This window comes from Cnephaeus nilssonii (assembly GCF_951640355.1).
Source record: "Cnephaeus nilssonii genome assembly, chromosome: 4".
Lineage (NCBI taxonomy): Eukaryota > Metazoa > Chordata > Mammalia > Chiroptera > Vespertilionidae > Cnephaeus > Cnephaeus nilssonii.
In genome coordinates, this window is record NC_137075.1 from 44,493,560 (window position 1) to 44,510,552 (window position 16,993).

General features: G+C 40.1%; 1 protein-coding gene and 1 pseudogene across 2 annotated transcripts in view; one reads left to right on the forward strand and one right to left on the reverse strand.

The window, feature by feature from the left end:
- The window catches only part of LOC307097903 (ribosomal RNA processing protein 36 homolog), a 415,062-nt pseudogene that overhangs the window by 226,135 nt on the left and 171,934 nt on the right, over positions 1-16,993 (reverse strand). The gene's annotated exons all lie outside the window — the stretch shown is intronic.
- The window catches only part of RTF1 (RTF1 homolog, Paf1/RNA polymerase II complex component), a gene marked incomplete at its 5' end in the record, with an annotated part of 70,526 nt that overhangs the window by 38,488 nt on the left and 15,045 nt on the right, over positions 1-16,993 (forward strand). Inside the window, 3 exons of the mRNA XM_079769075.1 lie at positions 1,566-1,770; positions 11,921-12,035; positions 12,995-13,106. Of these exons, the coding sequence (XP_079625201.1) occupies positions 1,566-1,770; positions 11,921-12,035; positions 12,995-13,106 (432 nt within the window). The remainder of the gene's footprint in view (positions 1-1,565; positions 1,771-11,920; positions 12,036-12,994; positions 13,107-16,993) is intronic.

Here is a 16,993-nt window from a genome sequence, read left to right on the forward strand (position 1 = left end):
ACTTAAAAATTGAGTCTCTCAGTTGCATTAGCCACATTTCAATTGCTCGGTAGCCACATGTGGCTACGGCTCAGATAAGGAATATTTATTACCTCATAAAATTCTGTTAGATAATATTTGGGCTTATACTCCTCAAAACTTCAATGGCATGAAAGACCAAAAAAAAGGTTGTTGCAGATTAAAGGCTACTAGAGAGACATGGCAACCAAATGCAGTGTGTGATCCTAGATTGAGTCCCTCTTTGGCTGAAAAGTGGCTATAAAGGACTATGTTAGAACAACTGGTGAAATTTGAATAGGGCATGTGTTAGCTGAAGGTATTCCATCAATGTTAAATTTCCTGAATTTGATAATTGTGTAATTGATTATGTAAAAGACTGTCTTTTAGGAGAAGTATTTAGGTATAAAGGGTTCCATTCTCTGCAACTTACTTTCAGTTCAGCAAAATGAATAATAAAAATGTATACATTATTTTATATAAGTAGACAGAAAGTAAATTGGCAATGTTGACAATGTGTAAACCTAAGTTAAAAGATATATGGCCCAGCTGGCGTGGCTCAGTGGTTGGACACAATCTATGAACTAGGAGATCATGGTTTGATTCCCAGTCAGGGCAGTGCCCGGGTTGCAGCTTGATCTCTAGTGTGGGGTGTACAGAAAACAGTTAAATCACTGATTCTCTCTCATCATTGATGTTTCTATCTCTCTCTCCCTCTCCCTTCTCTGAAATCAATAAAATATATTTTATTAAAAAAATGTATGGGCTCGGCCAGTGTGGCTCAGTCACATGCCTGGCCGGCGTGGCTCAGCAGTTGAGCATCCACCTATGAACCAGGAGGTCATGGTTCAATTCCTGGTCAGGGCACATGCCCAGATTGCAGCTTGATCCCCAGTGTGGGGTCTGCAGGCGGCAGCCAATCAATGATTCTAATCATTGATGTTTCTATCTCTCTCCCTCCCTTCCTCTCTCTGAAATCAATAAAAATATTGAAGGGGAGAAAAAAGGATGTGCAGGAACTTTGGCCAGTGTTGCTAACTGGTTAGAGTGTCAGCCAGCTCATCAAAGGTCTTGGGTTCGATTCCTGGTCAAGGGCACATACCTGGATTGGGGTTCACTCCCTGACCTGGTCCAGGCATGTGTGGGAAGCAGCCAGTAACTATGGATGAGATACATTAATATGGATGTATCTCACATCAGTGTTTGTTTTCTCTCCCTCCCTCCCTTCCACTCTCTCTGAAAAGCAGTGGAAAAAATATCCTCAGTTGAGGATTTAAAAAAAAAAAGATGTGTGGGAATCACCTATTCTTGCACCTTTTTTCTTTAGGTCTGCAATTTTTTCAAAAGTAAAAAGTTTAAAAAGAACATGCTGGTTTATATTCCAGCCTAAATTTCCCTAACCTGTACTTGCATTTGCCAAAGGCAGACCAAAGACTGTTCCCAAGGGAGCAGAGATGGCCATATGCCATTTTACCTAGGAGAGCCAAGGAGTAATGATGATTAACACTGAGTCACCTTGGCCTGTCTTCTCTAGTAGAGCCTAATCTTCTGTTTGCCCTTTGTGTCAGGTGAAGTGTCAGATTCTGACAGCAACAGCTCCTCTTCTAGTTCAGACTCTGACTCCTCTTCTGAAGATGAAGAGTTCCATGATGGCTACGGGGAAGACCTCATGGGGGATGAGGAGGACAGGGCACGTCTGGAGCAGATGACAGAGAAGGAAAGAGAGCAAGAACTCTTCAACCGCATCGAGAAGAGGGAGGTGTTGAAAAGAAGGTAAGGTTATAGTTCCTTAATGAGTAAATAAAATAATTTTCCAAAATTCACATTTGAAGCCCTATCTCTATAGGATTTAATTAATTATGACTTGATATTTATTATTATGATTATTGTTATTATTGTTGTTGATGTTAATCCTCTCCGAGGATATTTTTACATTGATTTTTAGAGAATGGAAAGGAGGGGAAGAGATAGAGAGAGAGAAACATCGATGTGAGAAATAACACATCGATTGGTTGCCTCCCACATTGGGCCCGACCAGGGTCACCAGGGCCGGGGATTAAGCCTGCAGCCGAGGTACGTGCCCTTGACCAGAAATCGAATCTGGGACTCTTCAGTCCATAAGCTGATGCTCTGTCCACTGAACCAAACTGGCTAGGGCGGGATTTATCATTATTTACACATTAGGTATCTCACTATCTTTCCAGCATGGCTTTTGTATGTTTTTTAAAACTCAAATGTTAAATTGCTGTTTGATATTCAGAAGCCATGTTTAAATGGCAAAAGTTCTTCCTTATCTCCTAAGAGAATTTTAAGGTAAAAATAAACATAGCTATTGTCCTCAGAACTAGGATCCTTCCCTACCTACTCTATGTCAAAAACAGAAACATTTTTTTTTTTTTTGGCAACAGTTAGTTCTATTTCATCTGGGATCCTGCTTATCCCTTCTAGAGACCATATTAAGTATGGTGAGTTATCCTAGACAAGAATGTTTTGGCTTTTAGTCAGCAGCAACTAATAGACATTTGGTTTGAGTGTGAATGCTTCCAATGTTACCTGTATTGGAACAAATAGGATTTAAGAAACTGCTGGAGTTGCCAACTGCTTTGGGATGACTCTTAGAAATAGTATTTCTGAAATGTGGGAAGTATAACAAGAGGTTCTTGTATAAGGTCAATGGGGTCCCATGAGAAAATCACAAAGTATCTCTAGATAAGCCACCCATTTATCTCAAGGTTTATCTCAAGGTTTTTAATATATATTGGTTTTTACTTTTTCACCTAATGCAAATGAAGCAGTTGACTGATTCAGTGACTTTTTTTAGTGACTGGAAGAATGTTTACAGTGATGATAATTAAGACAAGTTCTGAGCCATTCACAGAAAATTGAGGTGTTTTTTTAATCCTCACCTGAAGAGTGAGGATATTTTTTTATATTTATTTTTCTTTTCCTTTTTTTTTTTTTTTTTTAGAGTGGAAGGGAGGGGAAAGAGAAAGAGAGAGAGACATTAACTAGTTGCCTCCTGCTGACAACCCAACCAGTGTGGGGATTGAACCTACAACCGAGGTACATGACTTCGACTGGGAATTGAACCTGCAACCCTTCAGTCCCCGGGCCAACACTTTTTTTTTTTTTTTAATACATTTTATTGATTTTTTAATTTTTTTTTTACAGAGAGGATGGGAGAGGGATAGAGAGTTAGAAACATCTATCGGCTGCTTCCTGCACACTCCCTACTGGGTATGTACCCGCAACCAAGGTACATGCCCTTGACTGGAATCGAACCTGGGACCCTTGAGTCCGCAGGCCGAAGCTCTATCCACTGAGCCAAACCGGTCAGGGCTCAGGCCAACACTCTTAACCACTGAGCCAAACCAGCCAGTGCTGAGATTTTTATTTTTTTTTAAATAGATCTTTTGTTTAGCAGCAAGGCAGTGCAATAGAGTAACTCAGAAATATTCTCCCTATCTATACTAATAAAAGGGTAATATGCTAATTAGACCAGACATCTTCTGGACATCCTTCCGAACAAAGCCATGGTGGCAAGGGTCGAGGCAGAGGTGGTTAGGGGCGATCATGCCGGCAGAGGGGAGCAGTTAGGGGCGATCAGGCCGGCAAGGGAGGGCATTTAGGGGGCAATCAGGCCGGCAAGGGAGGGCAGTTAGGGGGCCATCAGGCTGGCAGGGGAGGGCAGTTAGGGGCATTCTGGCTGGCAGGGGAGGGCAGTTAGGAGGCGATCAGGCCAGCAGGGGAGTAGTTAGGGGTCATCAGGCCGGCAGGCAGAGGCAGTTAGGGGTGATCAGATTGGCAGGCAGAGGCGGTTAGGGGCAATCAAGTTGGCAGGGGAGCAGTTAGGGGCATCAGACCAGCAGGCAGAGGTAATTAGGGGCGATCAGGCAGGCAGGCAGGTGAGTGGTTAGGAGCCAGTGGTCCCGGATTGCGAGAGGGATGTCCAACTGCCGGTTTAGGCCTATTCCCTGTGTGATTGGGCCTAAACCAATAGTCAGACATCCCCCGAGGGGTCCCAGATTGGAGAGGGTGCAGGCCAGGCTGAGGGGACCCCCCCCCCCACCTCCATGCATGAATTTCGTGCACTGGGCCTCTAGTTTTAAGATAAAGATCATTGTGTAGCTCTCAATAATAATAACTGATCTTTTTATGCAAACACCATTAGCATCCCATTTTATAGCCAGCAGCACCAGTATTGAGATGTTATTTTTATTTATTTTTTAATATATTTTTTTATTGATTTCAGAGAGGGAGAGAGAGAGATAGAAACATCAATGATGAGATAGAATTATTGATCGGCTGCCTCCTGCACGCCCCCTACTGGGGATCGAGCCTGCAACCCGGGCATGTGCCCTTGGCTGGGAACTGAACCTGAGACCCTTCAGTCTGTAGGCAGACACTCTATCCACTGAGCCAAACCAGCTAGGGCAGTGAGATGTTATTTTTAGTTGTTCGAGTCTTCACCTTTGTTAAGGCTGCTTTTTTAAATTAAAAATTTTAAAGGTGACTGCAGGCAGCCATCAAAGGTAGCTTGGTCATAGGAAGAGCACTGATATTTTCAGTCAGAAGTCTAGGCTTAATTCCGACTAACTGTTCAGGTGATCTGAGTTAGTCACTTTCCCTCTTCCTGCCTCACCTTCCTCTTTGGGGATTGTTGTAAGGCTTGAGTGAGATGATACATATAAGAACATTATGTAAAAGCTATTATTTTAAAAATATATTTTACACACCATACAATCCAACCATTTAAATGGTTTTTTATATTCACAAAATTGTGTAAAGTCACAATTAATATAAGAACATTTTCATCACCCCAGAAAGAAACCCTCTCTTCATTGGTAGTCATTTCTTATTTCCTCTCAAGCCTTCCAATCCTAGGCAACCACTAATGTACTTACTGTCTTTATAGATTTGCTTATTTCTGGACATTTTACATAAATGGAATCATATATATAGTCTTTCCTGACTGGCTTCTTTTTTTAAAATATATTTTTATTGATTTCAGAGAGGAAGGGAGAGGGAGAGAAAGATAGAAACATCAATGATGAGAGAGAATCATTGATAGGCTACACCCACCACTGGGGTCAGGCCTGCAACCTGGGCATGTGCCTTGACCAGGAATCAAACTGTGACCTCTTGGTTCATAGGTGGATGCTCAACTGCTGAGCCACGCCAGCCAGTCATGTGACTGGCTTCTTTTAATTAGAATATTTTTTAAAGTTTATCCACATCGTACATCTGAGTACTTCATTCCTTTTTATGGCTGAATAATATTCCATTTTCCATTGTATGTATATACTGTTTTATTTTTTAAATAAATCTTTATTGTTCAGATTATTACAGTTCCTCTTTTTTCCCCCCATAGTTCCCCTCCACCCGGTTCCCACCCCACCCCATGCCCTTACCCCCCACCACCACTGTCCTCATCCATAGGTGTACGATTTTTGTCCAGTCTCTTCCTGCACCCCCACACCCTTTTCCCCTGAGGATTGTCAGTCAACCCCCTTTCTATGCCCCTGATTCTATTATACTCACCAGTTTATTCTGTTCATCAGATTTATTATTCACTTGATTTTTAGATTCATTTGTTGATAGATATGTATTTGTTGTTATCTTTACCTTTTTCTTCTTCTTTCTCTTCTTAAAGAATACCCTTCATCATTTCATATAATACTGGTTTGGTGGTGATGAACTCCTTTAGCTTTTTCCTACCTGTGGAGCTCTTTATCTGACCTTCAATTCTGAATGATAGCTTTGCTGGGTAGAGTAATCTTGGTTGTAGGTTCTTGCTATTCATCACTTTGAATATTTCTTGCCACTCCCGTCTGGCCTGCAGAGTTTCTGTTGAGAAATCAGCAATCGTATGGGTGCTCCCTTCTAGGTAATTAACTGTTTTTCTCTTGCTGCTTTTAATATTCTCTCTTTGTCTTTTGCTCTTGGCATTTTAATTATGATGTGTCTTGGTGTGGTCCTCTTTGGATTCCTTTTGTTTGGGGTTCTGTGCGCTTCCTGGACTTGTAAGTCTATTTCTTTCACCAGGTGGGGGAAGTTTTCTGTTATTATTTCTTCAAATAGGTTTTCAGTATCTTGTTCTCTCTCTTCTTCTGGAACCCCCATAATTCTGATGTTGGTATGCTTGAAGTTGTCCCAGAGGCTCCTTACTCTATCTTCATATTTTTGGATTCTTTTTTCTTTTCTGGTTGAGTGTTTTTTGCTTCTTTGTATTTCAAATCTTTGACTTGATTCTTGCGATTCTCTAGTCTGCTGTTGGATCTCTGTATATTATTCTTTATTTCAGTCAGTGTATGCTTAATTTCTAGTTGGTCCTTTTTCATATCCTCAAGGGTCTCACTAAATTTATCGGCGGTTTCTAGAAAATTCTTAAAAAATCTTATAACCGTGGTTTTGAACTCTATATCCTCCATTTCTTTTGTTTGTGACCTGTTTCTTTGTCTCCACATTTTGGCTGCTTCCTTGTGTTGATAGAGTGGCTTTGTGTGCTAGGTGTCCTATAGGGCCTAGTGGCTCAGCCTCCCCAGTTACCTGAGGTGGACACTCTTGGTGCATCTCTTTCTGGGCTGTGTGCACAGTCTTGTTGTAGTTAAGCCTTGATTGTTGTTAGTATCACTGGAAGGAATTGACCTCCAGGCCATTTGGCTATGAGGATCAGCTGTGTCTACGATGGGAGAACTTCTGTGCTGGAGACACCCTTCTGAGGCAAGACTTGCTTCAGTGGGACTTTGGTGCTCACTCAGTCTTCCCCCTAAGTGTGTCCCTTATGGATCTGAGGAGTTGTAATCTGGATGGTCCCACTCTGACCACTGGGTACACTGGCTCTTGAATCTCCAAGGAGGTGCTAATTTAGCCTCTGCCTGAGGCCACCTAGCAGGAGCTACAGAGAGATCTGCAGATTCCTCTTCTTTGTTTGGGTTTTGGAGGTGCCCAGCTGAGGCCCAGCTGTGAAGCAATGCAAGCTGCTGTGGGGCCTTGGGCCTTCTTTTGATGTTCTGGGTCTCTCTGACCCAGCTGCAATTTGTTAGGTAATTTTAGATTTCAAAGGACCAGACCATTCATATGCAAAAACCACTGCGCACAGCGTGGGTGGGGCTGGGTCTCAGGGCGGAGCAAACAGCAATGGCTTCCCGTCAGCCCTGCCTTAAGAAGCCCCTGGGTCTCAGTGTCCCACGGTAATCGCTGCAAGCACCTCTGAGAGAAAGCCACTCTTGAGTTCCACCCGATGCCAGACAGTCCACATTCTCCCCATATGAGTCTGGGTCCCCAGAGTCTCACCCGGAACTGGAGTTCAGAGCAGTCGGGAGCTGGTGTCTCCCTCCCAAATGAAAAAGACAGCCGCGTCCTCAGTTGCCAGCCCTCTGTTGCCAGCCCTTTCCGCACGTGCGTGCCTCGTACCTCTGCACTTTACTTCCACAGCTCCTCTGAGTCTCAGTGTGCTTTTCTCTTTCCTTCTAGTTGTAGAATTTCCACTCAGCCAGCCTTCCTGTGGTTCTGGGTGATGTCTGTTTTGTCTTTTAATTGTAGTTTTGAAGTTGTGTGAGGCAGCAAGTTCAGGTGTTTACCTATGCCGCCATCTTGGTTTCTCTCCTGTATATACTGTTTTTTGTTTATCCATTCTGTTGGTTGATATTTGGGTTGTTTTCACTTTTTTGCTATTGTGAATAGTGCTAATATGAACATTCATGTACAAATATTTGAGTACCTATTTTTAGTTCTTTTAGGTGTATACCTAGGAGTGAAATTGCTGGGTCATATAGTAATTTTATGTTTCCTTTTGAGAAACCACCAAACTCTTTTTCTGCAACCTCTGCACCATTTTACATTCACACCAGCAATGTGGGTTCCAGTTGTGCCCATTCTTGCCAATACTTGTTATTTTCCCTTTTTTTCTTATTTCTGGTGGATGTGATATATTTCACTGTGATTTTGATTTGTACTTTTCTGTTGACTAATGATGTTAAATATCTTTTCATGTCCTTTTTGGCTATTTATACATCTTTGGAGAAATGTCTGTTCAAGTCCTTTGCCCATTTTTTAACTGGGTTGTCTTTTTGTTGTTGAGTTGTAAGAGTTCTTTGTATAGTCTAGTTACTAGGCTATTATCAGATACATGATTTGCAAATATTTTCTCCCATTCTGTAGGTTGTATTTTCCACTCTTGATGCACAAAAATTTTTTATTTTAATTAAGTACAGTTTATTTTTTCTTTTCTTGCCCAAGCTGTTGGTATCATATCTAAGAATCTGTTACCAAATCCCAGGCTATGAAGATATGTTTTGTTCTAAGAGTTTTATAGTTCTAGTTCTTATATTTATGTCATTGATAGATATTGAGATCATTTTTGTAGGTGGTGTGAAGTAAGGATTTATCTTCATTCTTCTGCATGTTGATATTCAATTGTCCCAGTTCCACTTGTTGAAGAGACTGTTATTTTCCTAATCTTGGCACTGTTGTCAAAAATCAATTGTGCATAGTCTTGGCTGGTGTGGATCAGATGGTTGAGCATTGTCCCATGCACCGAGAGGTCACGGTTTGATTCCTAGTCAGGGCACGGGCTGGGTTGTGGGCTTGAACCCCAATAGGGGGCATGCAGAAGGCTGCCTATTGATGTTTCTCTCTCATCAATGTTTCTCTCCCTCTCTCTAAAAAAATAAATAAATAAAAAACATTTTTAAAATAAATTATTCATAGATATATAGGTTTATTTGTTGACTCTCAATTCTCTACCATTGATCTATATCTGTCCTTTTGCTAGCACTATACTGTTTTGATTACTGTAGCTATGTAGTCAGTGTATTTTTTAGAAATACATATATATATATATTATTGATTTTTTTACAAAGAGGAAGGGAGAGGGATAGAGAGTTAGAAACATCAATGAGAGAGAAACATTGATCAGCTGCCTCCTGCACACCCCCTACTGGGGATGTGCCCGCAACCAAGGTACATGCCCTTGACTGGAATCGAACCTGGGACCTTTCAGTCCGAAGGCCGACGCTCTATCCACTGAGCCAAACCGGTTTTGGCCAAACCTTTTTTTAATTATTATTTCAGAGAGGAAAGGAGAGAGAGAGAGAGATAGAAACATCAATAATGAGGGAGAATCATTGATGGGCTGCCTCCTGCAGGCCCCGCCCTAGGGATCGAGACTGCAACCCGAGCATGTGCCCTAACTGGGAATCAAACCATGACCTCCTGGTTTATAGGTCGAGGCTCAGCCACTGAGCCAAAAGGGACAAGTTGTAGTCAGTTTTTAATTTGGGAAGTGTGAGTTCTCTAACTTTTTTTTCCCCCCCAAAATTGTTTTGTTTATATGAGGCTCTTTGTATTCCAATCAGAATTTTAATATCAGATTGTCAATTTCTGCAACAACATAAAAAATATCTGGGCTTTTTATAGGAATTGTATTAAATCTATAGATCAAATTTGGGAGTATTGTCATCTTAACACTACTAAGTCTTTCTACTTCTTTAGATATTCTTTAGTTTCTTTCAACATTGTTTGACAATTTGGTGTAAAAGTCTAGCACTTGTTTTGTAAAATTCTTAATATTTTATTCTTTTAGATGCTATTGTAAATGGAATTGTTTTCTTTGTTCATTGCAAGTATATAGAAATAAAACTAATTTTTTATATATTGGTCGTGTACCAGTTGCCTTCCTGGGCTCACTTATTAGTTTTAGTGAATTCCTTAAGATTTTCTCTATATATAAGATCATCTGATCTGCAAAAAGAGATAAATTTTACTTGTTTTCCCATATATATCCCTTCATTTATTTTTCTTGTCTTCCAGTACCATGTTGATTAGAAATGGTGAGAGCATACATCCTTGTCTTGTTCTAATCTTAGGGGAAAGCAATCAGTCTTTCACCATTATGTATTAAGTTAGCTGTGGGTTTTTCTTAGATGCTTTCTATCAGTTTGAGAAAGTTTCCTTCTGTTCCTAGTTTGTTGAGAGTTTTTACCAAGACAGGGTATTGGATTTTGTTAAATGCTTGTTCTGTGTTTGTTGGGACAATTATGTGGGGTTTTTTGTGTTTTTAAAAATATATATTTTATTGATTTTTTTTTACAGAGAGGAAGGGAGAGGGATAGAGAGTTAGAAACATCAATGAGAGAGAAACATCGACCAGATGCCTCCTGCACACCCCCTACCGGGGATGTGCCCACAACCAACGTACATGCCCTTGACCGGAATCGAACCTGGGACCTTTCAGTCCGCAGGCTGACGCTCTATCCACTGAGCCAAACCGGTTTTGGCTATTATGTGGTTTTTGTACTTTATTCTGCTAATATGGTATATTACAATGATTGATTTTCTTATGTTGAACCAACCTTGCATTTCTGGAATAAATCCTGCTTGGTCATGGTGTATCATCCTTTTTATAAGTTTACTAAGAGGCCCAGCGCACGAAATTGCACAAGACCCCAGACCCGCCACGCCGCAGGGGTGGGACCCCAGACCCACCGTGCCACCACAAGACTCATCAATGCACCTCCTGGTGACTGTTGTTACGGTGTTATGGCCACAGGCCTTTTATAAGTAGATGGATTGAATTTGCTGCTGCTTTGCATCAGCATTCTTAAGAGATACCGGTCTATACTTTTTTCTTGTGATGTCATTGTCTGGCTTTGGAGTCAGAATAATACTAGCCCAGGCTCTCCCATGCCTTTCCCTTTCCCTTCCCCTCCCCGCCCCCAGGCACATTAGCTTCCTCACTTCCAAACTCCAAGGGTCCTTCCTTTACCTCCATAACTTGTTTCCTAAGCCCATCTTTCTATGAATTACTTCTTCTACCTCTGTAATTTACCAAATAAAATGTTCTCTTATAAGAAAAAAAAAAAGAATAATACTAGCCTCATAGAATGAATTGAGAAGTGTTTCCTTCTCTTTTATTTTTTGGAAGAGTTTGTGAAGAATTGATATTACCGCCCTAACCGGTTTGGCTCAGTGGATAGATAGAGCATCGGCCTGAAGGGTCCCAGGTTCGATTCTGGTCAAGGGCATGTACCATGGTTGCCAACATATCCCCAGTAGGGGGCGTGCAGGAGGCAGCTGATTGATGTTTCTCTCATTGATGTTTATAACTCTCTATCCCTCTCCCTTCCTCTCTGTAAAAAATCAATAAAATATATATTTTTAAAAAAGAATTGGTATTACTGCCCTCACCAGTTTGGCTCAGTGGCCCTCGGACTGAAGGGTCCTGGGTTCGATTCCAGTCATGGGTATGTACCTTGGTTGTAGGCTCGATCCCCAGTAGGGGGCGTGGAGGAGGCAGCCAATCCATGTGTTTCTCTCTCATTGATGTTTCTATCTCTCTCCCTTCCTCTCTCTAAAATTAGTAAAAACATTTTTTTTTAATGTGATAGTGACTCTCTGTGGCTTCATTCTATTTCTAATGGAACACCATTGGATTTTATTTTAAAAATTTGTTATTTTCTTCTGTTATGTGAAAGTCAAGGAGGATTTGTGTGTTACTGATAGGATACAGTAATATCCTGAATATTTTTGTCCTCTTAAGTCTTTTCCAACATAATGTTTTTAAGTATTTTCTGTACTTATATTCAATATTTTTAAATATATATTTTATTCAGAGAAGAAGAAAGAGGGAGAAAGAAATGGAAACATCAATGATGAGAGGGAATCATTGATCGGCTGCCTCCTGAATGCACCCTGCTGGGGATCGAACCCACAACATGGGCATGTAACCTGACCAGGAATCGAGCCATACCAGCCAGGCTATAGTCAATGTTTTTTATAGTACTGGTACATTGGAGTTTCTTAAAGGAAGCAGAAAATGTTTATTAACTCCTCCCCCCTACTTACTTCCTTTCTCCTATCTAATAGAAATCAGTCATTACAAATATTTAATTGCCACTTAAAAAAAATATCTTTTAATCAGGTTTGAAATTAAGAAAAAACTAAAAACAGCCAAAAAGAAAGAAAAGAAAGAAAAAAAGAAAAAGCAAGAAGAGGAGCAAGAAAAGAAAAAGCTGACACAGATTCAAGAATCTCAGGTAGGAGATTCAGTGGACCTCATTATCTGAAGAATAAAATCTGTTTTGAGTGCATGTGTTTATATAAAAGATGCATTTATATTAATCAGCTTAAGTCAGTCAGTGCATGACTATTACATACTGTCTTCATTCTCTAGATATATCATTTCACCATTAGCTGCACTGTTTAATTCCTTAGGAATCCTTCACTCAAGTTTGCATTTAAAAAGCAGCTTAAATGATGTGTGAACAGCCTCTAAGGAAAAGTTGGTAAATTTCCTGTCCAGTGTAGCCCAATTGGTTAGTTATGTTTACTCAGTCAGGTATACGTCATCCTGTACTTGGTTGTAAAAGTAGCTGGGAATATTAGTCATCTCTGCATTCGTCACAAAATGCTTTGTTGATAATATCAGCAAATATTGGCTCTGATCTAGGATGTCCTTCTTGAAAGTGTTAATTCCTGATTTAATGAACAAAATAACCTGAGGAACAAAATAGGTCCAGAGGCATGGATGCATGGAACAGACTGACAGATCTCACAGGGGAGGGAGGTGGGGAGGCCAGGAAGAGATTAACCAAAGAATTTATATACATACATGGCATAGCCCATGGACACAGATAAATAGTGTGGTGAAGGCCTAAGATAGGGCAGGGGCTGGGAAGAGATGGGAAAAGGGAGGGCAGGATGGGGGACATCTGTAATACTGTCAATAAAAATATATATATATGTATATAGATTGTACATATATTTTTAAAAGTGCTTATTCCTATAATTCTTAGGCTGTTTATTAGGCAGGGAAGATGGGGGCTGACTTTACTGCTCTATCCTCTTTGTCCACAAGAGGATGCTCTCCCCCTTTAAACAAGTTTCAGTTTCTATATACAGATTCACAGTGAAGACCTAAATAATTAATTGTTGGGTATAGACAGTCATAACCAGTTGATAAAAAGAGCCATCCTACATATCTTTCCCTTCCCAGGTAACATCCCACAACAAGGAACGGCGTTCCAAACGGGATGAGAAACTAGATAAAAAATCTCAAGCCATGGAGGAGCTAAAAGCAGAGAGAGAAAAACGGAAGAACAGAACAGGTAAGTAGGGAAAATATGCTACTTGGTGTCTTTGATCATATGATTTGACTTCCTAGTGCTCATTTTTATTTTTCCCCTTTTTTAGCTCTTTATTATGAGAAATTCCAAAAACATACAGAATATAGTGTAATGAACCTCCATGAACCCATCATCATCCAGACTCAACAGTCAACTTATGGCCAACCATTTTGTTTGTTTTGTTTTGTTTTGTTTTGTTTTGTTTTGTTTTGTTTTGTTTTGTTTTGTTTTGGAGGAGTTACAATAAAAATGTTTATTTAGGTTTGATCAGTGCAGTAAGATATACTGGAGTCACAGAGCAATATGCATTGACAGGGCACAACAGTTCATATAAAGAGTAACTTTGCATACAAATGTCTTAAACATTCATTCAGTCACCCAAAGAGAAAATGCACAGATGTATAGTGGAAAAAACTGTGTCTAACACTGAAACCACTATGGGACTCCATCAGCAAGTCCAACTTTTAGTGATAAAACTACTGTGCTGGGCAAACTTGGCAATCATAACCCACATCTACTCTAACAAGTCTGAATGGTGCATAAGAATAGTAACAGCAACTCATAGCCAGTCTTGTTAAAGCTATACTTTCTCTTCCATCAGGTTATTATATTTTTTTATTATGTTTTTTATCATCAGGTTATTTTAAAGTAAATCCCAGCATCATTATATTTCAACCATAATTATTTCAATATATTGAAAAAATAAGGGCTCTTGTTTTAAATATAACTATAATGCCAATACATTACCTAAAAAATGATAACGAATCCCTTACCATTTTATTCCTTTATACAAATATCTAGTCAGTCTTTAAATTTCTTTAGTTGTTCTATAAAATATACTAATTTGATCATTTTAATCAGTATATAAATAAAATCCACACATTGTTATTTGTTAATATATCCCTGAAGTCACTTAATCTATATGTTTTCCTGTCCATCTCTCTTTTTTAACTAGCTCCTTTCAGTTTATTTGTTGAAGAAACTGTGTTCATTTATCTTATAGTTTTTCACAGATGCTGACTATATCACATTAGTGGTGTTGAATGTGTTTTTCTAGTCCCTTGAATTTCCTGTAATTTGTACTTAGAGTTAGAGAATTGGACAGATTTGGATTTGTTCTGTTTCTATTTTGGGGTTTTTTTTTTTTTTTGGAAGACTAAGTTTTAGGTAGTGATATATTATACCAGGAGACCCAGAGTATTTGCTTGTCTCTCATTTTGTGATACTACCAGCTGTCACTTAACTATTACCACAATAATGTGAAATAACAAACTGCCCCAAACTCAGATAAACAATCATTTGTTCTTACTCATGCATCTGCAATTCAGGTAGGGGTTGCTTGGTATACAGGTTTAGATGGGATTGTCCCCAAGTTTCATGATAGAACCAGGTCTGTTTCACCTATCTCTCTCCCGCCTCAGACCAGTATAACTAGGGCACATTCTTCTCATGGTGATGGCAGAAGTATAATAGGGGCAAGCAGAAACATGAGCTGCCTCTTACAGCCTAGACTTGGAATGAGCAGTGTCAGATGTGTGCACATTCCATTGGCTAAAGCAAGTCACATTACCAAGCCCAACATGAATGGCTGAGAGGAACTTCCCACTGAGTCACATGGCAAAGAGCATGGGTATAAGAAGGGTGAAGATTGGTAATAGTAATATGTTCTATCCCAACAGCCATTGTAATCATTACCTAGATCATTTAATTTATTATGAGTTGCAAAAGGGTGATGTTATAATCTATTATTCTTTCTTCATTTATTATCTTGGGTTTACTTCTATAAAGAGAAACTTCTCATCAGCTATTTAGTTACCACTAGGTACTATTTTTTATAGGAAAGGCAGAATAAATGCTTGATTTTTTTTTGCTTTACTAGGTTTTAAAAGAAAGATAGTTCCTTGACAACTTCCAAAGGTGCCCAGTGAGGTTTGTTTCTTTATTTTGAATATCGTTATGAACTCATGGATTTTAAGATACTTCATACATTTCAATCCATTGCAGTAATTATTATTGAGATTCATATTGTTTCATCTTCAACCAGTTGTAGCCTAAGTCCTTTTGATACAACACTCCAATAGTCTTTAATAGTTTTCTTGCTTTCTGAATTTGGAATTAGCCATTTCTCTAAGGAACTCTGGTTCCTTTTTCATGAGAAATTGTATGTGGACACCACAGTCTAGATCCAACAAGCGTCCATACTACTGGGTTGACTATTATGTCTAAGACTTTTCAGTGTATAGAGCTTGGTTTGTTTTTTTAATAATTTATTTTTCAATTATAGTTGGTGTACAGTATTATATTAGTTTTAGGTGTACAACCCAGTGATAAGACATTTATATAATATAACTTATAAAGTGATTACCTCAATAAATCTAGTGCACATCTGATATGATACATAGTTTCTGCTATATCATTGACTATATTTCCTGTGCTATACTTTTTGTCCCCATGACTATTCTGTAACTACCAGTTTGAACTCCCAGTTTGTGCTCCTTATCCCTTCACCTTTTTCACTCATTCTCCCAACCATCTGGCAATCATCAAATTTTCTCTGTATTATTGAGTCTGTTTCTGGCCTGCTTATTCATTTATTTTATTTTTTAGATTCCACATATAAGTGAAATCATATGGCATTTGTCTTTCTCTGTCTAGCTTATTATATTCAGTGCTATACCCTCTAGGTCCATCCATGTTGTTGCAGATGGCAAGATTTCATTTGTTTTTATGGTTGAGTCATATTTCATTTTATATATACATCACTTTTATATCCATTCATCTATATATTTTTTTAATTTAAGAGAGAGGAAGGGAGAGGTATAGAAAGATAGAAACATCGATGAGAGTGAATCATCGATTGGCCATGTCCCATCCACCCCCCTGCCCCACCAGGGACTAAGCCCATAACCTGGGCACATGCCCCGACTGGGAATCGAACTCTGACTTCTTGGTTCATGGGTCAACACTCAGCCACTGAACCATACCAGCCGGGCTACCCATTCATCTGTTGATAGATGCTTAGGTTGCTTCCATATCTTGGCTATTGTAAATAATGCTGCAATGATTATATATGGATGCATATGTCTTTTCATTTTAGTGTTTTGAGTTTCTTCAGATAAATACCCAGAAGTGAAATTGCTGGGTCCTTTGTTACGGCCTCTTATAGCCTATGTCTGTTTGGTTTTTGTTTTTTGTTTTTGTTTTTTTAATTTCCCCACCATTGTTTTATACACACACACACACACACACACACACACACACACACACACACACACACTCTAATAAAAGGGTAATATGCTAATTAGACTGGATAGACCTGACGTCTTCCAGACATCTTTCTGGACGTCCTTCCTGACAAAGCTGGGGGCATGGCCGACCTGCAAACCGCCTGCGGCCCCTCACCCAGCCCCGCCCCCAGCGGGAACTCCCCACCCCGATCCGGGACCCCCTTCAGGGCAGGCCAGTTGGCCCCCACCCGTGCACCAGGCCTCTATTCTATATAATAAAAGGGTAATATGCAAATTGACCCTAATTGCAGAATGGCCAGAACAACTGCTGGACCAGTCACTATGAGGCGCACTGACCACCTCTTGATCCCTTTCCCTGGCTGGCAGGCTCTGATAGCCTCATGGCCATCCATGGTGGGGTGGGGCCGGCAAGTGGGTTGGAACAGCCGACCTCTCGGTCCCTTCCCCTGGCCATCAGGCACTGATCACCTGATGGCGAACAGGGGAACCAGGGGTGGGTGGTGGCGGGGGGGCAGGGCTGGCTGCAGGCAGCTGGGGAAGATGTCCCTGATCACAGGCCAGGCCTAGGGACCATACCTGTGCATGAATTTCGTGCGCTGGGCCTCTAGTATATGTATATGC